The sequence below is a fragment of the Haliaeetus leucocephalus genome, unplaced genomic scaffold, assembly GCF_000737465.1.
Source record: "Haliaeetus leucocephalus isolate CR32 unplaced genomic scaffold, Haliaeetus_leucocephalus-4.0 Scaffold306, whole genome shotgun sequence".
Classification (NCBI taxonomy): Eukaryota; Metazoa; Chordata; class Aves; order Accipitriformes; family Accipitridae; genus Haliaeetus; species Haliaeetus leucocephalus.
In genome coordinates, this window is record NW_010972742.1 from 2,575,242 (window position 1) to 2,599,278 (window position 24,037).

At 55.7% G+C, this 24,037-nt stretch overlaps 2 protein-coding genes across 2 annotated transcripts in view; one reads left to right on the forward strand and one right to left on the reverse strand.

Annotated features, from left to right (window-relative positions):
• Positions 1-1,609: 1,609 nt before the first annotated feature.
• Positions 1,610-11,789, reverse strand: AGPAT2 (1-acylglycerol-3-phosphate O-acyltransferase 2). Its single transcript, XM_010570803.1, has 6 exons — positions 11,539-11,789; positions 7,275-7,408; positions 6,547-6,722; positions 6,273-6,368; positions 4,504-4,576; positions 1,610-3,569 (listed from the first exon to the last, which is right to left on the reverse strand). Exons 1-6 carry the CDS (start codon positions 11,724-11,726, stop codon positions 3,418-3,420), a joined length of 819 nt encoding a protein of 272 aa, XP_010569105.1. The 5' UTR covers positions 11,727-11,789; the 3' UTR covers positions 1,610-3,417.
• Positions 11,790-21,215: 9,426 nt separating this feature from the next.
• Positions 21,216-24,037, forward strand: part of FAM69B (family with sequence similarity 69, member B) — a 10,354-nt gene continuing 7,532 nt past the window's right edge. Inside the window, exon 1 of the mRNA XM_010571099.1 lies at positions 21,216-21,276. Within this exon, the coding sequence (XP_010569401.1) occupies positions 21,216-21,276 (61 nt within the window). The remainder of the gene's footprint in view (positions 21,277-24,037) is intronic.

Sequence of the window (24,037 nt, forward strand, 5' to 3'; positions counted from 1 at the left end):
GACAAGCTGTACGTGAGCCGTGTGGTGCTTAGCTTTGCCTGGCTTTTACTTAGCATTACCCTGGGACACCATCTCCCAGGGAGCAGGGGGCACAGGGCTGGTTATGCTGCCTGCCCAGCCGAGCACAGACCTGGCCCGGGCAGGACAGCTGCCCCCACCACGCTCCCCCTACCTGCTCCCACCCAAGGAAGGCAGGGACAAGTCCTGCGTTTGGAGGACTACGGCCAAAAAGGACTTGTGGCGGAGGGGGTAACCCCAAGCCAGGCATCATGACAGGGGATGGGTGCGACTGGTCCCTGCAAAGGTACGGCGCTGGCTGGATACAGGGAGCGGGTGCCCATCCCTGCCGCTTCTCTTCTGCTCTCTGGGACCAGCCTCCCTCCGTGAGCGCTGGAGGTGGGCTGGTGCCTCACCGCTTCTTAGCATGACAGCTGCAGCAGCTTGTTCTGAATTTACCTGCTCCTGCTCGCAGTCCTCTGCACCATCCCTGGGCCCTACAGAGCAGTAACAAGGCTGATGGTTTTACATGGACCTGAAGGTGCAGAGAGTCTGTTTTTACTTGTTTTAATAGAAAAACCTTTCCCTGTGACACTCCCATCATGGGCACAGAGCAGACAGGGACAAACCTGTGCCACTCAGTAGCGCCAACAGGGTGAGGCCAAGGAGGGAGGGAAAATCCCTCTGCATGCCTGCATTGAGGACTGAGGCCTGGCAAGCCCAGGTGTTTACACTGGCACGAGCACCGGCTGTTGGGTTAGCTGGTCTCTCCCAGACCCAACAGCCACTGTGCTGTCAGCCCACAGAACATGTACCTACCTCCCCCCCATCACCATTTGCTCAAGCCCAAGGACACTGCTACAGCAGAGCAGACATGACCAACCTGGTACGCGTTCCTCCTTGCCTAGAGCAGAGATGCAGGAAGAGCCACGTGGGCAACAAGGTGCTGCAGGGCTTGTACCAAAATAAAGCCTCCTGCTGCGCACGCTGAGGCTGTGGGATCGTTATTGGCTGGGCCGGTGGTTGCTCCAGGGCCCTGCTTTGACATGGGCTCCCATTTATACGGGCACCACCCTCCTCTTCCCCTGGGCAGGTCCCTGCCTGCATTTGTCCTCCTAGTTCAGGCCAGGCTGTGGCTCAGTGTGAGGCTGGGGTGCAGAAGCACAGCCCTTCTGCCTGTGGGGCACAGGGTGGGGACAGGGACCTGCCATTGCTCCTCTATCACCAAACCCACCCCCTGCAAGAGCTGATGGGTCAGCACCCTTCTTCCTCCTGCAGTAGCCCTCCTCCCCCAGCTCCCACACAAGACCAGGAGTCTCCTTTATTTAAATAACCAAAGGTGTACTTTTTTTTTTTAAAAAGCACATAACATTATTCTCAACCCAATTAAAAGTGAACAGCAGACAACTGCACACAGAGGCACTGCTTCCTCCTCCCAGGGAAGGATGCTGCAGGAATCACTCCATAGACATAGTTATCCCCCCCAGGAGCCCTCCCAGGACCCTCCTGGGTTTAACCTCCATGACAGCCCTTTATCTGCTGCTTACACAGTGCTGGTTTGGTTCCCATCCTCCCACCCCAACCCATCCCACAGCGGGTCTGACCCCTGAGTCTGTACTGTAAGGCCCCTCTGATAAAGCCCCCTGGCCCCCACCAGCACCAGCTCAGCCCGAGGGCTCCCTCCGTTGGGGACCGCTGGCTCTACAGGAACTCCCTGCCTTTCCCAGTTGAGGCTTTAACACTAAAATGCCATATGACTGCAATTCCACCAATGCAGCCCCAGACAGGCTGCAAAAGCCAGTTGCATTGGTTACCCGAGTAGCCCAGGTGGCTTATCTCAAGGTTATATACACCCTGCACCACAAAAAGGAGAGCTAAAGCCTCCCTGAACCCAAACTGGAGGTGAAGGTTACCCCCTGGAACCATGGACCTTACCCAGCCTTGCTCTTCACAGAGGGCATCAACACTTCTGCAGCTCCCAGCAAGGGATCCAGGAGCCCTGCTGGTCCATCACGCCAAAGCACAGGGGAAACCCCTTTATGTGAACAGGGAAAGGAGTCCATTTCCCCCAAAGGGAGAGCTGAAGCCTTCCAAGCCCTGTTGCAGCTCACCCACCCTGTGGCTCGGCAGGAGTTTTACAAGCCTTGCAGAGCAGCAGCTCCACCGAGATCAGCAAAGATACACGAGATAGGCACCATCTTTCGGCCAGTGCTGACCATGACAAGTGGCAAAACGAGCATGACAGAGCCCTTTGCATCTGCAACGGGTACTGTAGGCACCAGCATGCCTGCTGCAACCAGGCTGAACCACCACCACAGCAGGGAGTTGGCAGCACAGTTTCCCGACACCAAGGAAGCTCTGAGCCAACCCAGGTACATGTCACACATGGCATCCAGAGGCATACCACAAACAAATCACACATGAGGACAGGTTTGCCCAGGACTCTGACAGATCTGTGCAGTTTTTAAAATCAAGCTGGTGGCTCTGAATGGTAGAAACAAGTGTGGGGTTTCGTTTAGAAGATGACTAAACCAGCAAGGCTGGACAGCATTCAGCTAAACTCTGCCCAGACCACATATGCTGGCTTGGTCAGACTGCAGCTTCCCTCTCCATTGCTGCACTCCTCAATGAGCAAGGACACTTGTTCAGACAAGGCAGTCAAGCCTGAAGCCACTATAAGGCTGACTGGCCCCACACATTCCCATCTGCAGCCCAGCTGAGGTTATTGGCCCTGGGTGCTTCCTTCAGAAGTAAGAGACTTGGCTCAAGAGTACCTGGGCAATGCAGAGCCCCAGTACAAGATGCTGCTGTGACCCTAGGGTGTCTCTCAAGGAGAGAGGCCCTGCACCAGAGACCACCCATGAGCTTCACCATGCTGGATAGCAGTGCTCCAGGGAGGATGCCACACCTCCAGTGCTGCCAAAGAACCAGAGTCTGGACTTTCATCTGATTCTCAGCCCTGTTTGAGCAGCACCAAGGTCATGCAGATACAAACCGCTGCCTGGTGGTTTCCAACTGGGAGAGCACGGGGCCAGGCCAACACTAGCTGAGCCTGCAGGAACACAGGTGCAGGGACACTCATATGAGGCAGAGCCCAGCCTCCAGCCAGGTTTTCATTGTCACCCCACACTAGCTGCCTGAGCTGTGGGAACTCACCTCTCTGGTCATTCAGCCCTTTGGTAGCACAAGTTTGATGCCTGAGAAATTCAGAAAAAGGAGATATTTCATTGCAAGATAATGAACCCATAAAAGAAATCCACTCAGTGGGGAAACTCAGCCCTGGCTCGACAGCCTGCATGTGCCAGTCCATGGTGTTCCCAGAGTTAGAAGTCACTGCAGAGGAAGAGAAGTTCTTTCGGTATTTGGCAACAGAGAGGTCCCTTCAGCCACCACCACATGGTGATGCCACTGGAGAGGCATCTAGGATGAGTCCTTTGCCTCACTTGGACAGCCTGACAGCCTGAAGAGGGTCTCCCTCATGGTGCGGAAGCATCTGTCAGTGAGGTCAGAGACATCACCTGATGTCAGGCCTTTGGTCTCTATTGCAGGCAGAACCTCAACCTTGATTTTGCCTGGGAACAAGAGAAGAGCCTTTGAGAAACCCACATGCCACAGGAGCACCATTCTCTGCCCTCCCAGGACCCCTGCTCCCCCTGCCCTGGACAGGCCCCACACAGCCCTCATCCCCCCACAGGGCTTCAGGCATCCATCCCTGGAGCACAGGCAGAGGCTGCACTGGTCTCAGGGGTAAGAGATTGCTCTGGAGATTAGACACAGCCCTTGAACAGCTGCACCAAACAGAGTATATCCATTGTGCCCCAAACTGACAGACCAGCCAGAACTTGCCCTTTTCCAAGGCCGGTGTCCCTGCTCTGCTCCCATCTGCTGGCCAAGAGAGTAGGGGGAGCCCAGGACCATGGACCCACTCAGCTCCAGGGCCATGCCAGGCACAGCCTGCACCCAATGCTCCCTCCATCTGCTTCTGTCCAACCCTCCTACCTTTGGCTGGCTCCAGCCATTCAGGCAGGGAACATGACAAGCATGGCTTCCTTCTAGAAATGAGAGTTACTGCTCCAAGTTGACTGAAAGCCAACTTCCTGCCCAGCACTTGTACTGACAGACTTCAGAGCTTTGATATGACCAGCTTCCTTGGTTTGCTTGCAGAGAGGTCCTGGCTTTGAAAGGTCAGGAGGCAGAGCATGCTTGCTTCTTCCCCCAAGCCCTCACCAAATGACTTGGGCTGTGCCAGTTATGAGAAGGAGAGGTGGTATCCAATTTTTAATGAAAACATCCCTCACTGTACTTAATTACATTCTTTCCAGAGTTAACCCAGCTCAGGCTCTGGTGCCAAGTGCTTTGAACTGACTCCACACATCTCCCAGAAAGACTCCTCCTGTTCACCCTAGCTCCGCTTCCCTCCCACACCCTTGTGAACCAGATCTCCACATGGGTATGGCATCAACCCTGTCTCCGAGTGACTGTAAAGACCCTCAGGCTCTTTGGTACCTGATGTAAATAGATTCTTCTTTGGGTTATAGAAGCTTGTGAAGGAGGAATACACCACGGGGATCACTGGAACCTTGGGGAAGAAGAGGAGCAACTCAGGGCAGGCCAGAGATAAGCAGCAAATCCCATGCAGCCCAGCTGACCTGGCCTGGCTCTCAGACATAGAGGGCACACACAGCCCCACAAGCAAGACCCAATTCCAAAGGCTGGGACAGTCAGGAGTCAAATGGGATTGAAACCACTCCCCAGCAACTCAAGACACAGGGACATTCAAGGCACTAGGGCCAAGTTACACTTCAGCCTCAGGTCAGCACTGGCTCTCAGGGCTTCTCATCCCAAGCCAGGCTTCAAAACTCAGGTATTTTCTGACCTGCAAACATTGGAGGATGCCTGTTTTGACAGGCCTTGCCATGCTGTACAAGCACATGTTTGGGGCAGGCTAGCTGGTGTGCCTTCAGCTTCTAAGAAAAGGAGTCGCCAGCTGCAATCAGTTGCTCCCAGGAAAGCTTCAGACAGGCAGAGACACAGCCAGGAGGGCAGGCACAGAGTCATTATTTCAGTGCTGATAACACAGACACAATTTACAGTCAGTGACTCAGGGGGAGGGTTAGCAGAGGTGGGTACCATTTCCACTGTTGTCCCTTCCTTCTGGCAGCAGCCAGCTCCTGCTTTGGTTGCATCACCCTGGCAGGAATGAGGATAGTACAACGCAGGCTACACCCTGGGCTTGGCCAATTGAACCCAGCAAGAGATCTGGCACCTACTCCCTTCTCCAGGATCCCTGCTATAGCACCTCTTTTAGGGAAAGCAGTTTCCCCTCAGGCCTCAAGTCATCCTAGTTCTGAGAAGCAAGGCAGAGCATGCACAGGAAGGCAAGGCACCCATCTCCTCCCAGCCACCTCTCCAGCACCTAGTCCCCAGCACCTGGGAGCCGAGCAGGGTGGCCCAGCTTCCAGCAACCACCTGGGCCCAGGTAGCGCAGCCAGGTCTTCAGCATCCCTGGCACACTGCCCCGGAGCTCTGCCCAGGCAAGCACCACCGCTCCTTCAAGAGTGCGGAGAGATCTAGCTCTCTGAAGCCAAGGAGCTCTCTGTCTGCTCCTCCACTAACTGCTCATGGATCTTGTCATTTTGGAGAAGGCATTTAAGCAGCACCATATGGCTGTCTGGGAGGGAGCAGCTATTTCCACACAGACCAAGCCCAGATATTGTTCTAAAGCACTAGCATTAACAATTCTGAATCAACACTATGCTATTGCAACTGGGGGGATTGAGAAATGCATCAACAGCTTTAGGATTCACCAGGCAAGCTCACAAAGTGCAGCACCCATGGGGCTCCCTGCCAGAAGCAAGCTCTGTGCTGCAGCTGTGCTCCCAGGAGCAGGTCACAGACACTGCACCACCACACTGCCAGGCGGCTGCCTGCAAAGCCTAGAGCTAAGGGGTCAAGTGCGCCTGTCCCCCACACTCTGCCCTCCAGATGGGACCCTGGGAAGGCAGTGCTGGGGCAGTCAGGAGAGAGGACGAGAGGCAGCTTCTCCACTGTCTGCAGCCATTCGTCCACAGGAGTCAAGTCACTCCTGCAGGGCATGGAAGAGGCTCCTGCTGGGCAGCACTTATGACACCTAATGGTGGTTTGGCTGAGGAGCTCAGCTGTCAGCTGGGAGCACAGCTCACTTGAGAGCAAATAAACCGTACCACTGCATGGCCAGTCTACAGTGCCACTGCAAAAGCATTCAGGGTCCCCAAGCAGGAGCAAAGCGCTGTTACCTGTGCCTGGACAGCCAGGTGAAATGCTCCTTTCTTGAATGGCAGCAGATCCCCAGTGCAGTTCCTTGTGCCCTCTGGGTACACCCACACCTTCACCTGCACATGGGGAGATAAGGCTCTGCTCCAGCAGTCCATTTGCAGTGCTCCCTTCCTGCTGGCTGAGCCACCAGCCAGCCTTGCCAAGAGCTGCAGGTGGCTGTAACTCCAGGTGAGCCAGCACCAGGAGTTCCACATCCCCCCATGCCACCCCGCCAAGCCCCACAGTCACACTCACTTTGTCAGCTGCCATAGTCTTGGCCACCTCTGCCATCACCATCTTGGCGCTGGTTGTGCTCTTCCTGTTGATGAAGATGACACCACCGAGGTAGATGATGAGCCCCACAGTTCCGGCATACATCAGCTCCTTCTTGCCCACCTGGACACAATCGTCAGGCAGGACCTCCATCAGCCCTAACGTGACAACAGAGGGTGAGACCCAGCAGTCACCCCCCCACCTGCACTCAGATGGGACAAGAAACACAATGTGGGGTGTGGAGGAGAGTACCAGGGTCAGGCCAGTGCCTTGTTTCTCTGCTGGCTTCTGCTGCCATCAACAGAGCAGAAGGAGACTTGGCACACAGCAGAATTACAGGGGCAGGGTGGCTGCAGGTCATAGCAAGACCCCTCAAGAGGCAGCTTGCTCCTTGGCCCCAGGGTGCCCAGCAGGGCCACCAGGCACACTGACATACATGCTAGGCCAGCCAGGCTATCAGTGAGGCAGGGATGTAAAAGGCAGCTGAGAAGCACCTGAAGCTGAGCAGTACCTGGGGTGCTGCACAGGGATGTGATAGCTCAGAGTGAGGGGAGACCCTTCCTGCAACCAGCACTGACAGAGAAAGCTGGACCAGCTGGCTCAGTAGCACAGACTGGCCAGGGCAGGGGGCTGCTTGGCCAGGAGATATGAGCAGGATTTCTCTGATGGTGAGCAAGAGAACTGCTCCCTCCCTCCCACCAGCTCCTCACCCATCATGTCGAGGATGCTCTGGTGGTTGGACACAATGATAGCAGGGCCCTCCATCTCAAAGTTCTCCAGTCCCTTCACCTCAAACCTCACGCCAAAGAAATACTTGAAGGTCTTGACCACAGTTTTGATGATTCTGCAGAAGAGAAGAGCAGTCAGCAGCAGGGCAGGGAAGCCACAGGGTCTGCTATACCCAGGGTGGGTGGAAGCAGACAAGAGCTCTGTGAGAGAGAACATCCAGTCTCATTTGCCCTGTGGTCCACCCAGGTGTGTCCTCTGCATGGTCTCATGTGCATGAGGTGCATCAGTTGCATGCTAAGCCCTGTCCACTCCCAGTGTGGGAATTTTACAGGAAGCCTGGGGGAAGCTGATTGCAACTTTGAGGCCAGTACAGCCAGACTCGACAGTCCATGCTTCCTTCAAGCTGACAGCATCAGCTCTCAACCAGGCTCACTACAGGCTCTTCAGAAGAGGCAAGTCCAGCCTAGTGCAGCTGCAAGAGCCCTGCAAACAGAGGGCAAACTGGAAGCCCTCCAACATCCAGGAGGGATGGACACTGGTTTCAACACTGGATCAAGGACCACTCCTCCTGCTGCCCCTGTGGGCTGCCAGCTTCTGGCATTTAGTGCTGTTTGCTTCCCCCTATGCCATGGCTGTAGTCTGCTCTGATGTTACCAATGTTTTCTTCCTGAAATCAGCGGAGCCCTGCAAGTTTTTCAAACATTTCTCCTAGGAGGTGCCACTCCCCAGCACATGGGTATTAGCCTGCATACCTGTCACCCAAGGAAGACTCCGCCAATTCTGCTCCTTGCACTGCCAGAAGATGCTGCTTAATGATACAAACAAACACGGGGTGCTGTTACCCCAGGGGATTCCAAGAACAGAGGAGAATGAAAGTGAAAAACACTTCCCTTTACAATGCAAGGATGCAAGCAGCAAACAGGATGCTCCCCATGTAGCTTGGCAGAGGCTAGGTGCCCCTGGCAAACCCACCTGCAAGCAGATAGCTTCTGCCTGTCAGTTCACTTCCCCAGTGGATCTACAGGTCTGTTCACAGAGCTCACAGCTTTCTTCCCCTGTGCCGAGGGCTGGGGGGCCCAGCTGGCAGAAGACACCAGCAGCTCCACTCAGCCCTGCCAATGCATCAAGCAGGTTGCTGTGCCCTTGCTGAGCACAGCCAGCCCAGGCTCACCAGCCCAGACCCTGCCAGCCCATGGGAGCAGGGCCCATCTGTGCCACCCCCAGACAGGTGGGAGCTGGGGACCCTCCAACTGGGCCAAAGGACACAGCCAGAAGCTGGCAGCACACAGGGGCTATTTTGGGCAGGGGAGCAGCCATTTGCCAGGATAGGAGGCAGAGGAGCGTGCACATGAACAAAGATCCCAGAAGCAGCCACCAGCTCTGCTCTGTTCTCCCCAAGAGCAGATTCAGGAGCTGACCTGCCCTCTGGCAAGGATCTGGATGCCTTGCCTCAGGGCCCACCTTCTCCCTGGCAGACAGGGGATGGAGCCTTCCTCCTTGCAGGAGGAGACTGAGGGACAGTGTCAGCTTCTCCCCCACCACAGCATCCAGCCAGAGAGCTGTGTAGCACCATCAGCCTGGAAAGCACCCCTGTCACCCAGGGTGGGAGATGAGCACCTGGCCAGCATCTCATCCTGGCTTGGCAGCAGCTCCCAGCATCTGCTCTCCAGAAGTATCCCCACACCTGCCATCTTCAACCACACACCTCTGTCAACACAACTTTCTCCAGCATGCTCCTACCCACAGCAGGGTTCATAGCTCCGTGGGGTGTCCCACCATGCAGACGGTCCAGGCGCTGGCTTTGAAGCTAGAGTTCAGGCCAGGCCAATGTCCGCAGGTGACACAGCTGAGTGATACCGCTGCTATCAGTCCCTCAGCATTCAAACTTGCTGCAAAGGTTAGAGCCGCACTCAGGGAAAGGACACGGGGAGGTGCACAGGCCGCAGAGCCCCCAAGCACCATGGGCCTGCACTAAGGTTAGAGGAGTGCAGTCCGGGTGAAGAGATGAGGGGGCAGGTAAGGTGAGGCAGGGTGACATAAATCGGTGAGGTCATGGGGGATGCCATGCCACCAGACTGACCTAAATCCCACTTCTCCTCCCTTCTGACTGCCAACCAAAAAAGAGGTCACTGCTCTGGAAGTCACACTGCTCAGTAGCTGCCGGGAGAGGCTGGTTACACATTACTCAAGACCAACCATCCAACTTCCTCCTGCCAGTAAGGAGCAGGCGTTTCCTTGCACAAGATGTGGCCTGAGCCACTGAAAGAGGCAAAGGGGCAGAGCTTAGAGCAAGTGAAGAACCACCGGGTGACTGGCAGCCCTGCTGAGCTGGCCACGTCATCCACAGGGTTAAGCAGATGGGTCCTACTCCCCTCCAACCCTGCAAGCAGCTTCTCTGCTGGTATGAACGATCCTGACTTGGTGCAGTCACAGCTGCAGAGAGTTGTAAATCTGATGCACTTATTGCCAGACACAAGGAGAGAGTAGAAAAAATGAGAGGGAACGTGCCTTTTCAGTGCATCCGTAACAGCCTGAGTCCGAAAGCCAACAGCCCACAGCTTCATGTGCTCTGCTCCACAGCCTGTGACAAAGGCCTTTTTAGGATCCTCTGATTTTCAAGGATTAACGAAGTGTGCTTACCAGATTGGAAGCTCTTGCGAGAGGTTTTGCCGCTAGATAAACAGCTCTATCAGACACAGAGGGCAACCTCTTCCAAGTCACACCAGCTTGGCACTGGAGCCAGGAGCACAGCAAGGACAGGGTGTTCTGCACCAGGCAGCGACGCTGTTATCACTGTCTGTCCACCAGCACGTGCTCTGCTCCAACCCCCTTTCCCAAGCCAGAATAAGCAGACTGGGATGTTGTAGAAAGGAGCTCACTGGATCACCTCAGCCACAGACCTCCCAAGGGCTGGGATACATGACCAGGATCATCAACCCGTGCCAGTACATGGAAACGATGGGCTTAAGTTACAGGAAAAGGGTGGTTCTGGCCAAAATTCAGCTCTGAGTTTCAACATGAGGAGATGTCCAGTGCAAGGAGTTCTTGCTCCCAAAGAATTCCTTTAAGTTTACAGGAGATTTACAAAGTTTTAGGGGTAGGAAAAAGAAAAAAAAGAATGCCTCTATAACTGACATCATAAATTCTCCCAGCTGCAAAGCTGGCTGTGCATTAGAAAGCTGCTCCTGAGCGAGCCAAGGCAACCAAAGCTGGAGACAGACTGTTGTTTTCAGTGCCTGGGGCCACAGCACCAGAGTGGATCGCAGACCATCAGCTCGGGCAGGCAGGGCTGAGCCCACAAGGCAGCACATCAGTACCCTGTGCCCGCTCACTCCACCCTGAGTCCTGCCTGCGAGAGTCACACTGCAAAACAAAGTCCAGCTCCACCAGCTGAGACGCTGCCCAACCTTTGATCCAAAAGGATGTACAAAGGCAACAGGGCTCCCCTTTCCACCACACCCATATAACCTGGCCTAGACACAGATGGTTAGAGTAGGTAAAAAGCTGCCTACGGGAGAGCAAAGCAAAGAGCCCAAGTTCTCCTGTGCTGCCAGCAGAAGTGCCGGCTCTGCCCTTAAAATGCACCTTCGCATGTAGAAGAGCTGCTTTTCTCCAGCAGCTCCTCAGCCACCGCCCCAGGCATCCTGTCAGAGGACACAGGCAGCAAGGCCTGACAGCAACAAGCATGCCCGGGGCGGCTGCATGGCCGCTGTGCTCCCTGCACCAGGCCGAGGGCAGAATATTAAACACCGTCTGCCAGCGGGCAGCCCTGCTGGCACAGCCTCTGCTTCTGGAAGGGTAAAAAAAAAAAAACACCACCACCAAACCCAAACAAACACCGCTGTCGTGCGACTTCCCCCAAAACCCAGCCAGCCCCTGGAGCATGGCCGCTTGCCACCATCCTCACACCTTCCAGGCCCCTCTGAAGGGCACTCATCCCCAAACAGGTCTCCCTGAAGGTGAGGGCCCAGCTCTGGGCCAGAGCAGCCCCCCCAGCACCCTCCATGAGCCAAAAGGCAACCCTGCTGCCACCAGAGCAGCCACCTGAGGGTCTGTCACAGCCCTGAGGTAAAGGGGGCCACCATCAGCCCCCCCCCCCCCCCCAGAGGCTGGGACTGAAACCGATCTCCCCAGTTTGTGTTTCACCTTGGGCCCTGCTATGACACCCGTGTGTGTGTGTCCCCCCCCGCCCCGTGTCGGCGGGGCTGGCTCCCCCCCACGTCGCCTCGGCCACCCCCTCCTCACCTCATGTTCTTGACGGTTCGGCCGCCGTTGACGAGGAGGCAGACGGGCGCCGCCAGCGCCGAGCCGACGACGCACAGCAGGCAGTAGAAGCCGATGCGCAGCGCGAAGTTGACGGCGGGGCTGAGCTCCATCAGGACGTGAAGCAGCAGCAGCACCCCCGCACCCCACAACAACCACCCCAGCTCCATGCCGCCGATCGCCGAGACCGCACAAACCCGCCCGAGACGGAGGTAAACGACCGAGACGAAGAAGCCGCCGCACTCGAACGGCGTGGAGCTACCCCCGCCTTTATGTGGGCGGCGCGGACGGCCCAGCCCGCCCCGCCCGCCGCCGCCCCGCCGCTCCCCTCAGGGCGGGCCGGTCTCCTCAGGGCGGGCCGGGATCTTGTGGAGACGTGGGGGGGTCCCCTCATGGTGCTATGTGGGTCTCGGGTGCCCGCATGGCACGGTGAGGAGGGCTTTTGGTCCCCTCATGGAGCCCTGGGGGGGGGGGCGTCCCCCCTCCTGATGCCATGGGGGCGGTTTCGCTCCCCTCATGGTGCCATGGAAGGTCTTTGGGGTCCCCTCATGGTGCCCTGTGGGGGGTGTTGGGGTCCCTGATGGCACTATGTGGGGTTTTTGGGACCCTCACGGCGTGGTGTAGGGGCTTTAGGTCTGTTCATGATGCTGTGTGGGGGCTTTTAGTCCCTCGTGGCCTGCTGAGGAGGACTTTGGGTCCCCTCATGGTGCCATGTAGGGTCTTTGGGTCCCTCATAGTGTCATATGGGGTCTTTGGGGGTCCCTCGTGGTGCCATATGGGGTCTTTGGGGGTCCCTCGTGGTGCCATGTGGGGTCTTTGGGTCCCTCATAGTGTCATATGGGGTCTTTGGGGGTCCCTCGTGGTGCCATGTGGGGTCTTTGGGTCCCCTCATCGCATGGTGTGGGGGTTTCGGGTGCCCTCTTGGCATTACGTGGTGGTTTCGGGTGCCCTTCATGGCATGGTATGGGGTCTTTGGGTCTGTCACGAAAATTCACAGCTGACCGAGGTCAGCATGGGTCAGTTGCGAATCTTTGTGACAGATCCCCACTCGCCACATCTCCCTGCCCCTCGTCTCGCCCGCATTCTCCACTGGTGCTTGATGCTGGTTTTCCACCAGCACAAATGTGCTGAGCAGGATGGAGCTTTCCCCACTGGCGCTGGGGTTAGGCAGGATCAGGCCCAACAGCTTTGTGGGCGTGAAGCTGGCAGGGGAGATGAAAGCGTGTCTGCTGGAACTGACAAACTGTTTCACTGGCCTCAGCAGGTTTTGCAACACTTTTTATAGCAAAACCCCAGTCCCGCGGGTGGCGGTGACTTCACCGGGCTAAGATGTGACCCTGGTGCTGTGGTCCCGAGCATCCTCTTGGCATCCACAGCTTTGCAGCTTCTGGAAAACTCAAGAAAAAGTGATTGTCCATTTCCAAATAACCCTGGTTCCCTCGGCTCTCCCTAAACTCAACAACAGAGGTAGCGGCTGTTCCCAAATGAGCTGTCACCAAAACGGAGGGGAGCTCACTGGATTTTCACTGACCCTCGGCAGCTTTAATGCTTGAAGCAGGAGACAAGCTCCTTCTCTGCTGGAGAGCTCAAGATCGGCACTCCCTACAGCTGCCAGGCAATGACATCTCAGAGCTGGTCTCATGATGCCTGCTAATGCCACAAAGAACCCTTATTGTATTAGCATCTCGACACAGCATTAGATTAATCCCTCTGGCCTGTGTCGTGCAGGCTGTTCAGAAAGCCTTGCTCCAGTGCCGTGCCAGCCAGCATATGCCTGGGAACTCACCGAGACCTTTTCAGCTGAACATACGCTGGCCCGGAGCAATACTGCATTATCCTCGTGACTTTCACTTTTGTTGACACGGGAAGAAAGTCACTGGTGATCTGTCACTGGGGCATCGTGCAAGCCGATCTGCTCAACTCACAAACGCCAGCTGACATTAGGAAACTGAATTGCGAATCCCAGCACGGCCACAGTGCCGACGGCAAACGGCATTAGCAGAGATGGCGTGGTGGGGATGGCAGTTGTGTGTTTGCTTCATGTGTGGGCTTCTGAAGGAGGCTGGCTGTAAATCCCTTCTCCCCACGCTCTCCAACAGATTAGCTGGAGTATTGCAGATGAAATGTTTAATATTAGTCTGTATCTCAAGGAAGAGGAGTGATTTCTGATGCCAGATTAGAAGCCAGACATGGGCCTGCCTGCTAGCAAGCAGAGCTGTCACGCTGAGTTATTTCATAAGGCAAGCGGTTATGCTGCCAGATGACGACACCCGGTGCATTAACATTATCATAACAAACTGCCTGATGGAAGAGGGGCCTGTGAGCCTCAGTGTGCTGCGTAACGCAACAGGGATTGCGTCATCACCCCTGAAACATGGCTGGTTTTGGGCAGAGGCAAAGGCAACCCCTTCCCTGCCGTCCCAAACTCCAGCAACCAGAACGAAGCAGTTCCGAATTCTTTTAAAAAAACCCCAGCTTACTGGATTGTGCTGCATGTTTTGCATATTTAAACTACTGACTGAATTATTTAGATGTGTTGCAAGTGTACCCTGCAGGTAGGGTAGCTGAGCGGGGTCCAGAAACACTGGCAGGGGCAAGCACCCAGCCAGCACCGAGCAGGCAGTAAATTCTCCACAGCAGGCGCTGCCTGTTGAGGGTGCGTGTGGCACCCAGTATCTTCCAGCACCCTCAGCGGGGACCTTGAAAAGCTGCCTTAAAAAACTACCTCGAAAAGGTAAAAGATTGCTAACAGCAAAGCACAGTGAGCAGAAGGGTCCACACAGCATCGCTGATGGTGGGATTTCTGTGGCTGGGTCCGTGAAAAGCCATAAAGCTGAGAGCATTACCCTTGGCCTTAGTTTTATGATGTCTTATAATAATCTGGCTGTGTTTTTTATCTTTTATTTGTCTTAACTTATTGCTTCCTTTGGAAACAACATGTGACCTCACTTTTGATGACTGTCTTCTGACTGGAAAAGAAATGGAGCCAGGGAGAATATCTCCCACGCATGCAGGGAGAAGGTGAGCGGAGAAGGGAAGAGAGCAAAAGCACTCAGCGGGGTAGGAAGGAAGGAGAGACGTGGCCATTGCCTGGCATCGCCAAGCAGGTCTGAGCAGGTTGTAGAGCAGCGGGAGGCTCAAGGCCAGGCGGGTGGGTGCTCGGTGAGGACCCCCCGGGAGGCACAGGCTGTGCCGAAGGAGGGCTGAGTCTGTCTGCAGAGCAGCATCTCGCTCCCCGCTGCCTCACCGTGCGTCTGCCCTTGACTTCCCACGGCGTCTTTGGCAGCTCTACCCGGCGGCCTGCTTCTCTTCGCCTCCTGCCAAGGGACATGTGTTGAAAGCAGCAGCTGGGTTTGGTGACATTAAAAGCAGGGGGAGGAGGAAGCAACCAGCCAGGCTTCTTCGTTCTTGGCCACGTCAAGGCACGCATGTGCATGGCTTGTGAGCCCTCCCAGGAAGGGCTGATAGTGCAGGTGGCACGAAGACCTGGATTGCTTAAGCGCCTAGACAGCAACCCCTCCTGCTGGGTGCTGCAAAGCAGCCTCGATTGGCAGGGACTTGGGGACAGTAAGATGATCCACGCGTCTGATATAACTTCTTCCAGACCTCTGTCAGTCTATCCATCCATCTACTGATCCATTCTCTTCCCTCTTTACCTGTCTCAACTAGCAGCTGACTTTGACAGATGTCTCAGAGCCTGGTGTCACTGAGTCTCACCTCTGCGTAGCTCGGGGTACACAAAAGAGCCCAGGATCAGATATGGATGTAGTTACGCTGCTATACCTTGCTCCCACATAGCTGGGGCTACAGACTGGTATCCAGGACCATCTTTGCATCTGTAAGCAAGGCTGCCCTAAGGGCTGACACCAGTAGGATGGCATCACTGAAATCTTCTCCTGAAAGCGTTGCCCTGGCAAAGACAGCGAAGAGGTCTGACCTGGGCTGTGCTGTATCTACTGCTGTGCACAGCAGGGCCTGCTGGAGGCTGCTCGGCAAGGCAAGGATGGCAGCTAAGAGCAGTTTGTGCAAAGGATGTGGGTGAACCCCATTTCCCTCTCACTTGTTTCAGCCTAGAAGGGCACCAGTGCATGGGAGGTGAAGCCCTCCTGCCACTCCTCATGTGGGTGGCATGGAAGCCCACAGCCGAACCTACACTTGCACAGGCAGAGCTTCAGACTGACCCCCAACTGCTGCGTTTGCTCCTGCTGCCCCGTGATCACATCCCTTTAGTTGCTGTGCGTGTAAGTAATAACACGTCAGCGCTCTGGTGACAACAGAGTAAACACTTGGGGAGGAACCAGGCTGTTAACTCAGTGTGGTTTGTATGTGAGCGCTGCAGTAACCCTCAGGACTACGTAGCAACAGGGTTGCACGAAAACCAGAAGCATGAGATTGCTAAACTGCCCTGGTGCTGGGCTTCTGCGTGCACAGCCTCCACTGGTCACTGGAAAGAGAAAGAGCCTGAGGGAGTCTGAGTCTGGGAACACACAATGAAGAGAGAAAACATATTGTAAAAGTCTATTAGATAATCAGAGCCTTCCTTCCTGTAATCTTCACTCACCTACAAGTGACTCTTCTGAGAAAGTAACTGTGTTATCTGCTCAGATGTTCTCTCCAGCCGGCTGTGGTTTTATGGTCCTGTTCGACAGGGACTGGAGCGTTTTGCAGGTTTCAGGCCCCACGCAGCCCCTGCCAGCCCCGTAGCAAACGTCCCTGTGCTCTGCAGGTGCCTTGGGACACCCAGCCCTGCCACTCCTAACACACCTAAACCTATTCCTCAGCTATGCTTTTTGCAGATTTGCTTTCTCTGAGCTTGTCTTACCTCTGCCTTGAAAAAATCAATCAATTATTTAAATCCACGTAAGATACAAGGCTGATTTAGCACAATGCTTATCCACATGAGGACCACCACACAAGCAGCCCCATTGAGTGCCAGGGCACTGCTCCTCTGGCTGTCAGTGAGGCTGGAGATGGGTGTTTGCAGAGTCAATGCACCATCCATCAAGGATTACTGCTAGGGCTTACACCCCACTGTGCCCCCCAGCACTGGTTTTAATTTTTTTCTCCTGTCAGACTTTGCCAAAAACAGGAGGCAGTGAAAACATGAGGCTGCAAGATCTTACTGTTGCATTTGCATTTGTACACCAAGACTGGAAATCCCCCTGCACCTGATGTTCTCTGCAAGACATTTGCACCATCCGTCCCACGCAAGGCTCTGAGTAAAATGAGAGCGTACCAAGCACAGGACACAGCCTGGGAAACAGCATCTCGTCTGGCTGCAGTACTTGAGCTCCTCCAGGCCCAAGGCTGTAAAATTGGAATTACTTTTTTTTTCCAGATGCAATAGTATTAGGCTTTTTCCCAAACATCATGTGTAAATAAAGGAAATCAGGTTGTTTCTAATGGATTTTGTGCTCATGGAAGGGGCTGGGTGGATGACCTGGAGGCTGATGGACTGAACAGGGAAGGCAAAACTGTTAACCAAGGGCTTCTCTTGATGGGCAACCTGGGACTGAAGAGGGGTTTGCTGTATCTCCCACATCAGAGACTCTCATCTAGGGAGCCACCAGCCGACAGCACTATAACTTGCCCCATCTGGGCTAGATTCAGGTGATGGTGCTGAGCTCTCTGTGTGTGTGTCTTTTCAGGGCTGTGACTCTGTCAGGTGCTTACAGCCAGCGTGTGCCTGAGTGTGCCTGCTGCATGCACCGCCAGTGCAACCTGCTTCTGAGATGGCAATCTCCTCATCCCCTCCTCTCCTGCTGCCTTTGATCCCTTTGCTGTGGAGGTGTAGCTGTAATTACAGCAAAGATGAAGATCCCGTTTCCCCAGGGAGCTGCAGTAATTACCACTACGCAGTGGCCCGTGAGAGCTGGAGTAGTGGGAGACTGGGGCTTTGGGAATCAAGGCGAGATGTGTGCCAGAGAGGAAAGGGAAGCCAATCTCCGTTGGGATCTCCATCCCCACCTCCAAAAGGGCGTTTCCCTTACTCTGAAGCATCACTTGGTACCTGCTTGGTGCAGGTCCTGTTAGCAAAAGCCATGCTCTCACCCCGTGCTCCCTCCAGTACACAGGCAGCAAGCAGCATGCCCTGTGGTGTTCCCATGTTGCCAGACCTGCCAGTGCGGTGGCACAGGGTGTGCCAGCACCTTGCTATGCACCAGTACTAAAAGGTTTTTGGGCTAAGACCGCAAGTGCAATGAAATATCAGCACAGCTTCTGTGTCACAGGCTATTCCCCAAGCTGGAGTCAGCCCATGTGGGAGCCCACAGCACCTCCACAGCCCGAGCTTGCCCCAGGGCTGCTCTGCCTACAACAGCACCCACCGCTTGCGGTGAGCAGCTGGTACCACTGCCTCTTGTTGCAGTCACCTTTGAAGGCGATCCCGTCCTGCTCCCAAGCACGTTTCCAGCTTCCTTCTCTGGGTCTCCAAGGGAAAATAGGCGCCAGCACCTGCACAGACACTTGCTGGGGCTGAGCACAGGAGCTGCATGGAGAAGAAAAATGGGTGTTGCCACCTCAGAGCAATGGAAATGTACTGACACCGTTCGGGAAGGGCGGGAGGGAGGGATGCAGCCTGGGGCACTTCCAGCACAAAGACCGTTTCTCTTGCAAATAACTCCAGCTGAGCCACCGGGCAGGGCCTGAGCTCAAACGTAGGGCTGGATCCCTGAGCAAGCTGCTGGGACCCATCACACCACTGCCAGGCGGCAACTGGATTTAGCACAAGCACGATGTAAAACCAGTACCCAGCGCTTTGGACATGCGAAATTAGAACTCAGCTCTTCCTGGGGTACTTGTGTGGGAACAGAGGGTCTGGGCGATTTGGGGTGCCAGGTAGGATGCTGGGGTACCTGGAATTGGATGCCATGAACTCCCCAGCTGGTCCCTCTCATTGCACAGTCTGGCTGGAGCTGCCAGTGTGTTGCAACTGGCTCAGGATCTCCTCCAAGTGCCAGAGTCCAGCACAAGGTGAATTCTTTTCCTGGCAGGCCTCCCTGGACACTGGAAATAAAACATGTGCACCTCAGCGGGCTAAAATCCACACGGGGAATATGTCTCCATGAAACAAACAGTTTCTCTGTTTCCCCTGTTATTGATTAATGCCTCTTAATGACTCCAGCTAAAAAAATCTTGTAGTTGCCACCTGTCACGGAAGATCAATGGAGCAGCATTAGTGAGAGATATAGAGGCAAACTGTCCCGGGCGAGTTCGCTGCAAAAGCCATCTCTGGGAGCAGCACCGCTGTCTGCTCAATCAATAGATCATCATGACCTCTCCCTCTTGCTTGCTTTTTTTCCCCTTGAGCTAGCTGGGCAGCAAAGTCTGCTCCAAGCTTTCACAAGGACTAGATTATAACCATCCCGATTGATCTGATATGTAAAGAATAAAGGGGCCTCTTAAGCCAGCTGTCTGCACTGGAAAAACTCAAGTGGCTGCACAGACAGGGTCAGACCCTCATTAATTCCTGGATGCTCGGGACCTCGCTCACACGATGTGTGAAACCTGTACCGCAGCACTGGAGGGAGTCAATTAGTCATGATGAATCCAATCCCACTTGCCCTGGAGCTTTCCTAGTCATCTGCCTGTACTGCCAGAGCCTTTTCACGAGTCCGTCACCACCGGAGCCATCATGCCCTGTCCCTCCTGGCCCCCCCTTTCTGTGATACCTCCTTGTTTGTCCTATTTCCCTTTCTACAGAAATCGCGGTGCTCAGTGTGTGGGGAGGAGGGGGAAGCCCTTGTCTGCTTCCCGCATGCGTACCACCAGCCTGTGCCGTAACATGCCGTGGCGAGCAAGCGCCTGCCCCAGGTGAAGCGTGGCCATGTGTGGGGGTCCTGGGCAGAGGAGGTGAGGGGGGGGTCTCCTTTGCTCAGGCAGCCGCTGCCTTCTTGAAAACCCTTGCTCTTTGGCACATCAAGCCTCCAAACTGGAGCCTCTCTCCTGCAGCCACCTGAGGTTAATAAACAGGGAACACCTGGAAGATGAAGGCTGACTTAAAAACCCAAAAGCTGTGTATGCGTTCTCCCAGCACAGCACCACTTAGAGATGCTGCGATATTTCACAGCTCAGATGGCCATGCAGGCTGCAGCTCTGAATAAAATTAATTTCCTGCTCCATGTTGGTGCAGCTGTGTTGTACCAATGCCGTGAGTTACTCGATGCGGTTCAGATATCGGCTGGGAGAGCCCGACCCCTTGGTAACACAGCAGCACGCTGGGCACGACCCCAGGAGGTTGCAGGGGTGTCTGTGAGCATCTGAACGGCACTGGTGGGGCTTGGGACCTCCAGCCTTTGCCTGGTCTGTGCCACGCCATACTGCCACCGGCTCTTGTTTGCCAGGGAGAAGAGCGCTGAATGGCCGGCTGCGAGCCAGCGCGTTTGGATGCTGTCCCTCTCGGAACACACTGGACTTTGTGTGTCCGCACACCGCGGCCGGGGCTGCTCATCCTGCCTGCACACCTCTGTCTCCTCTGGGGCCAGCTGAGCCCCGTGCCTGCTTCCACGGAAAGACCCCCCTGCCAAGCCAGACTTTGGGAGCCAAATGCCCAGGGAGAAAGCCATGTCCTGGCTCTCGCAGCAACAGGAGTGCTCTGGCTTGGGGAGGGGGGGGGGGCTGGGGGCTGGCAGGGGCTGTCTGCGGGCACCAACGAGGGAGGAATCCCCCGGTTGTGTCTCCTACCGCAAGCCGTGACGATGAATAACTCCTTAACCAGCTAAGCCTGTGCAGGGATCTGCTTGCTCAGCCTCCTTGTCCATGCTCCTTTGCAAGCTCCTTTTTCTCCTCAGCTGGGAAGAACCCCTGGTTGGCACATGACAGAAATCCTAATGAGAGCGGCTCCCCTTCCAGAGCCGCTGGGCTGGCAGAGCCGCAGGGCTCCCGGCCACAGCCACCACCCTTTGCCTTTAACCCTGGCGCTGCCTGCAGCGGAGCCCTCGGGCTGCCCCTTTTACACCCCATGGTTCAGTGCCGCGGCTCTCGGCAAGGGGCAGGGGTGTCCCTGGGGTGTCCCCCGTCCAGGGGGCTGGTGGTAAATGGAGGGTGAGACCCCCAAACCGTCCCCAGCAAGCCAGGAGCTCTGCAGCGGCTGCACACCTGGCCCAAAGCATGCAAGGAGCACCAGCAGCCCCAGCTTTTGACCTCCCCCCCAATTCCATAGTGCTTAATTACAAGTAGCAGGGATTTGGAAAGGAAGCGGAGGGGGCGAGCATAGCACAGACTGGAGGGAAGATTGTGCTGGGGGTGGCAGGGCTGTCAAGCCAGAAACACAAGAGCTGATTAGCATTTCTAATTATAACCGCTGCGCTCAGCCCCATCAGGGCCCGTCAGGCAGGCCGAGGCAGCTGACAGCGTTGTGCGGAGCCAGCTGTGGCTGCCATGCAGGAAGCGCGGGCGATCAGCCTCAAATCCTTAAAGGATGCACAGAAAAGAGCATTAGAGCCCGGATCCGTCATCTCCTGAGCTGCGGCAGCGCCTGCGAACACCGGGTGTCATCACAGCCCCCGGGACAGAAATCCCTCTGGTTTGTGGGCACGGGACTGATCCTGACGGCACTGCTTGGAGAGGGGAGAGCATGAGCAGGGGGTGAGCACGTGCCCCGCTTTCGGTTCTGGGTCTTGCACACCCCTGCCAAGCAGCGGCTCTGGGCACTGCGGGCGATGACGTTGGGCCACGCCGTGCCCGGCTGTCACCCACCACTGACATCCCACCCAGAGGAAGGTGGGTGGCAAGGGGTGCTCTGGAGGGGACGAAGGGACGGGTGGGTGGAGGTCCTCGCTCACAAGTCAGGGCTGCTCTGTACTTTGCTGTTAGCACTAGCTGGCAAGGTAATTTATTCAGTAGTGAATGACGTTATCATGTAATTGGGTAAATATTATGGGCCAGTAAATGACCATTACAGGGCTGTGGGTGCCCTGAGAGCTCCCGTGTTTCAAGGGCACAGTGCTCTCCGGGATGTGCCTGCAGAGCCACCGCATGGCTGGGAAGTGATCAGAGGCGAGCGCGCCGCACACTGTGGGTTTAGCAGAGATTAGCAGGGCTTTCGTGGGCTGAGTGACCCAGGAGAAACTGAAGCGACTTAATCAAGGGAGTGAATGAAAGATTCCCAGGGAGGACATCAAGCATCGACTGCTTTCAGCATCTACTGGATGCTGACAGCTCCTGGGGGACCACCTTCCTCACCTCTGTGCCACGCAGAGCAGCTCTGGATGCCTGCCGGCTGCCGGGAGCCTGGCCTGGCAGTGCCGGGAGATTTCTGGGGAGGGGAGAGACCCCTTGCACAGGGGCAGCCCAGGCTGTGGGAGCGGGGCGGTAATACGAGCATCTCTGGTGGCAGGTCCTCCATGTGCCTGGGATATAAACGCGAGACAGGCACCACGGGGAGAGATCTCACTGCCCTTGCGCATTGAATATAAGATATAATCACACCTGCAGAATTTTTATTACTCTTTTGATTGGATTAATTAATCATTCAGTGATAACTGCTCATTAGGCATTCCAACGATCAATACTAATCACTTAATTACTTGGTGTATTACGGCTCGGGAGGGCCTGCTCATTCCTAATTAGATTCTCCGGACAATCCACCCCTGAACGTTGCCGAGCCCTGCAGCAGAGGTCCGTGGCATTTCAAGCGTCTCTCATCTTTGGCCCAGGTGTGTCATTTCCCATCCCTGACGAGAGCTTAATCCTGCTCACCCCCCAAAATCAGGGCTCAAGGCGCAGGGAGCCGCAGCAGGAGGGTGAACTGGGGAGCGCTCGTGGGCAGTGTGGGATTCTGCTGAGTCCAGGCAGCAGGAGAGTATTTGTGCCACGGGCACAGTGGAGACTTCACTGCAGGCAGCTGCCCTGGCAGGACAAATACCAAAAGGCATCTCTGTGCTTAATCGTGGTGGGGCTGGGCAGGCAGGAGTCGGGACAGAGGTGAGGGGCCCGGGGAAGGCAGGGCAGGAAAGCTGCCTGCTGCTGCTCAGCCTCCCGAGGCGGCACCAAGGATGGTGAGAGCCAAATCCTGCTGAGGAAGGCTCAGGCGAGCATGAAAATAACCATCTTCAGGCTGGGAGGGAAATAAAGAATTTATTGGTGCTTGAGTAGAAGAGCTATTTCCCTGTAGCTGCAAAAGAAAGCAGTGTGTCGCAGCAGCAGGACCCCTGGGGACCCTCCTCATCCTCACAGCTGGCTCAGCTATCGGGCACCCAGCAATGCATCTTCCCGTCCCCGCTGTTTTCCAAATTACCAACCCCACCATAAAAAAAAATAAATCACAGAGGCTCTCTTTTTTTACTGCGCTAATTAAAACTATAAATAAGCTGTGTAAGCTCCAGAGAACCATCCTGGCTCCAGCAGGACGTAAAAACCTGCACGAACGAGAGCTGCAGGCAGACGAGGCGACGTTAACCCGGCCCCGTTACTGAAGCAACGCCGCGGGCAAACGTCTGCTTGTTCCGAGGCGAGTGTGGAGGTCAGGGTGCTGCGCTGGCTTTGCACAGCGTGACAGCAGCAGGGATCTCCTCGATGTTAAAAGAAGGCAGCAAACAAGCCGCAGGATTTGGGGTGTTTTGGTTCGGTTTTGTTGTGATGCTCATTATTTATCACCGCTGTTCAGATTAGGCCAGCAAAGGCTTTTGCTCGTTAGTCCTTGGGCACCTGGTGCTCGACACCGAGTAGGAACCGCTGGGTACGAAGCGACCAGCTTGTTTTCAAAGGTCATTTTAAGCCCAATTCAAATGGAAGGAAGCAATCTGAACCACGAAAAGGGGACAAATGGATCGTCCGAAGACTTACTAACAGCGAGCGGGGAATTATCTTAAACAACGGCCTTGTGACTGACCCTCCCAGACCATTTTCCATCATATTTTTGTCTCTCTTTCCCCCTTGCTCTAGCTCGCCTACGTATACTGCAGCCCCCCTGGATGAGAGGCTGTCCCTCGGTGCCGGACACAAAGCAGCCCCTGTCTTGCCTTGAGGTTTCCCTGCCCAGAAGCAATGCAAACAGGGGGGACAGCCGCTGCGCGATTGAGAAGGGAGACGGCGAAGAGGCGAACGAGCAGGGGCCATGGCCGGTCTCAGCCCTGGGTATTTGGGGGGGATGCAGCCCCCCGGCCGTGCTCGTAGGTCACCGGCTGCAGACCGGGGGGGGGCTTTTCCAGGCTGCCACCCGAACTAGCTTTAAATAAAACCTGAGCTGCTGCGAGTGCTGAGGGCCAAGGGCGATCGGCTTTTGCATGAACCCCCGCTCTGCCAGGGTCAGCAACCGGCCCCCGGGGCTGGGGGACCCTACGTGGGACCCCAGGGACGGTGGGATGAACCTGGGGCCGACATCCCCGTGTGGGGGAGAAACAGCGGGGCTGTGGGCTGGGATGCCGGCTTAGGATCCCTATAAAATGGGGAACCCTGGAACTGGGTTGACCCGGTGGGGATGCGATCCTCCCGGGACGGCTGGGGTGAGGACTGATACCGCGGGGCCGTGACGAGCCGAGCC

Coding starts and splice junctions, on each gene's coding strand:
- AGPAT2 (XM_010570803.1), bottom strand. CDS start 11,726: ATGGAGCTGGGGTGGTTGTTGTGGGGTGCGGGGGTGCTGCTGCTGCTT. Junction 7,409..11,538: donor CGAACCGTCAAGAACATGAG/GTGAGGAGGGGG, acceptor TCTCTTCTGCAG/AATCATCAAAACTGTGGTCA. Junction 6,369..6,546: donor AGACTATGGCAGCTGACAAA/GTGAGTGTGACT, acceptor CCCCATGTGCAG/GTGAAGGTGTGGGTGTACCC.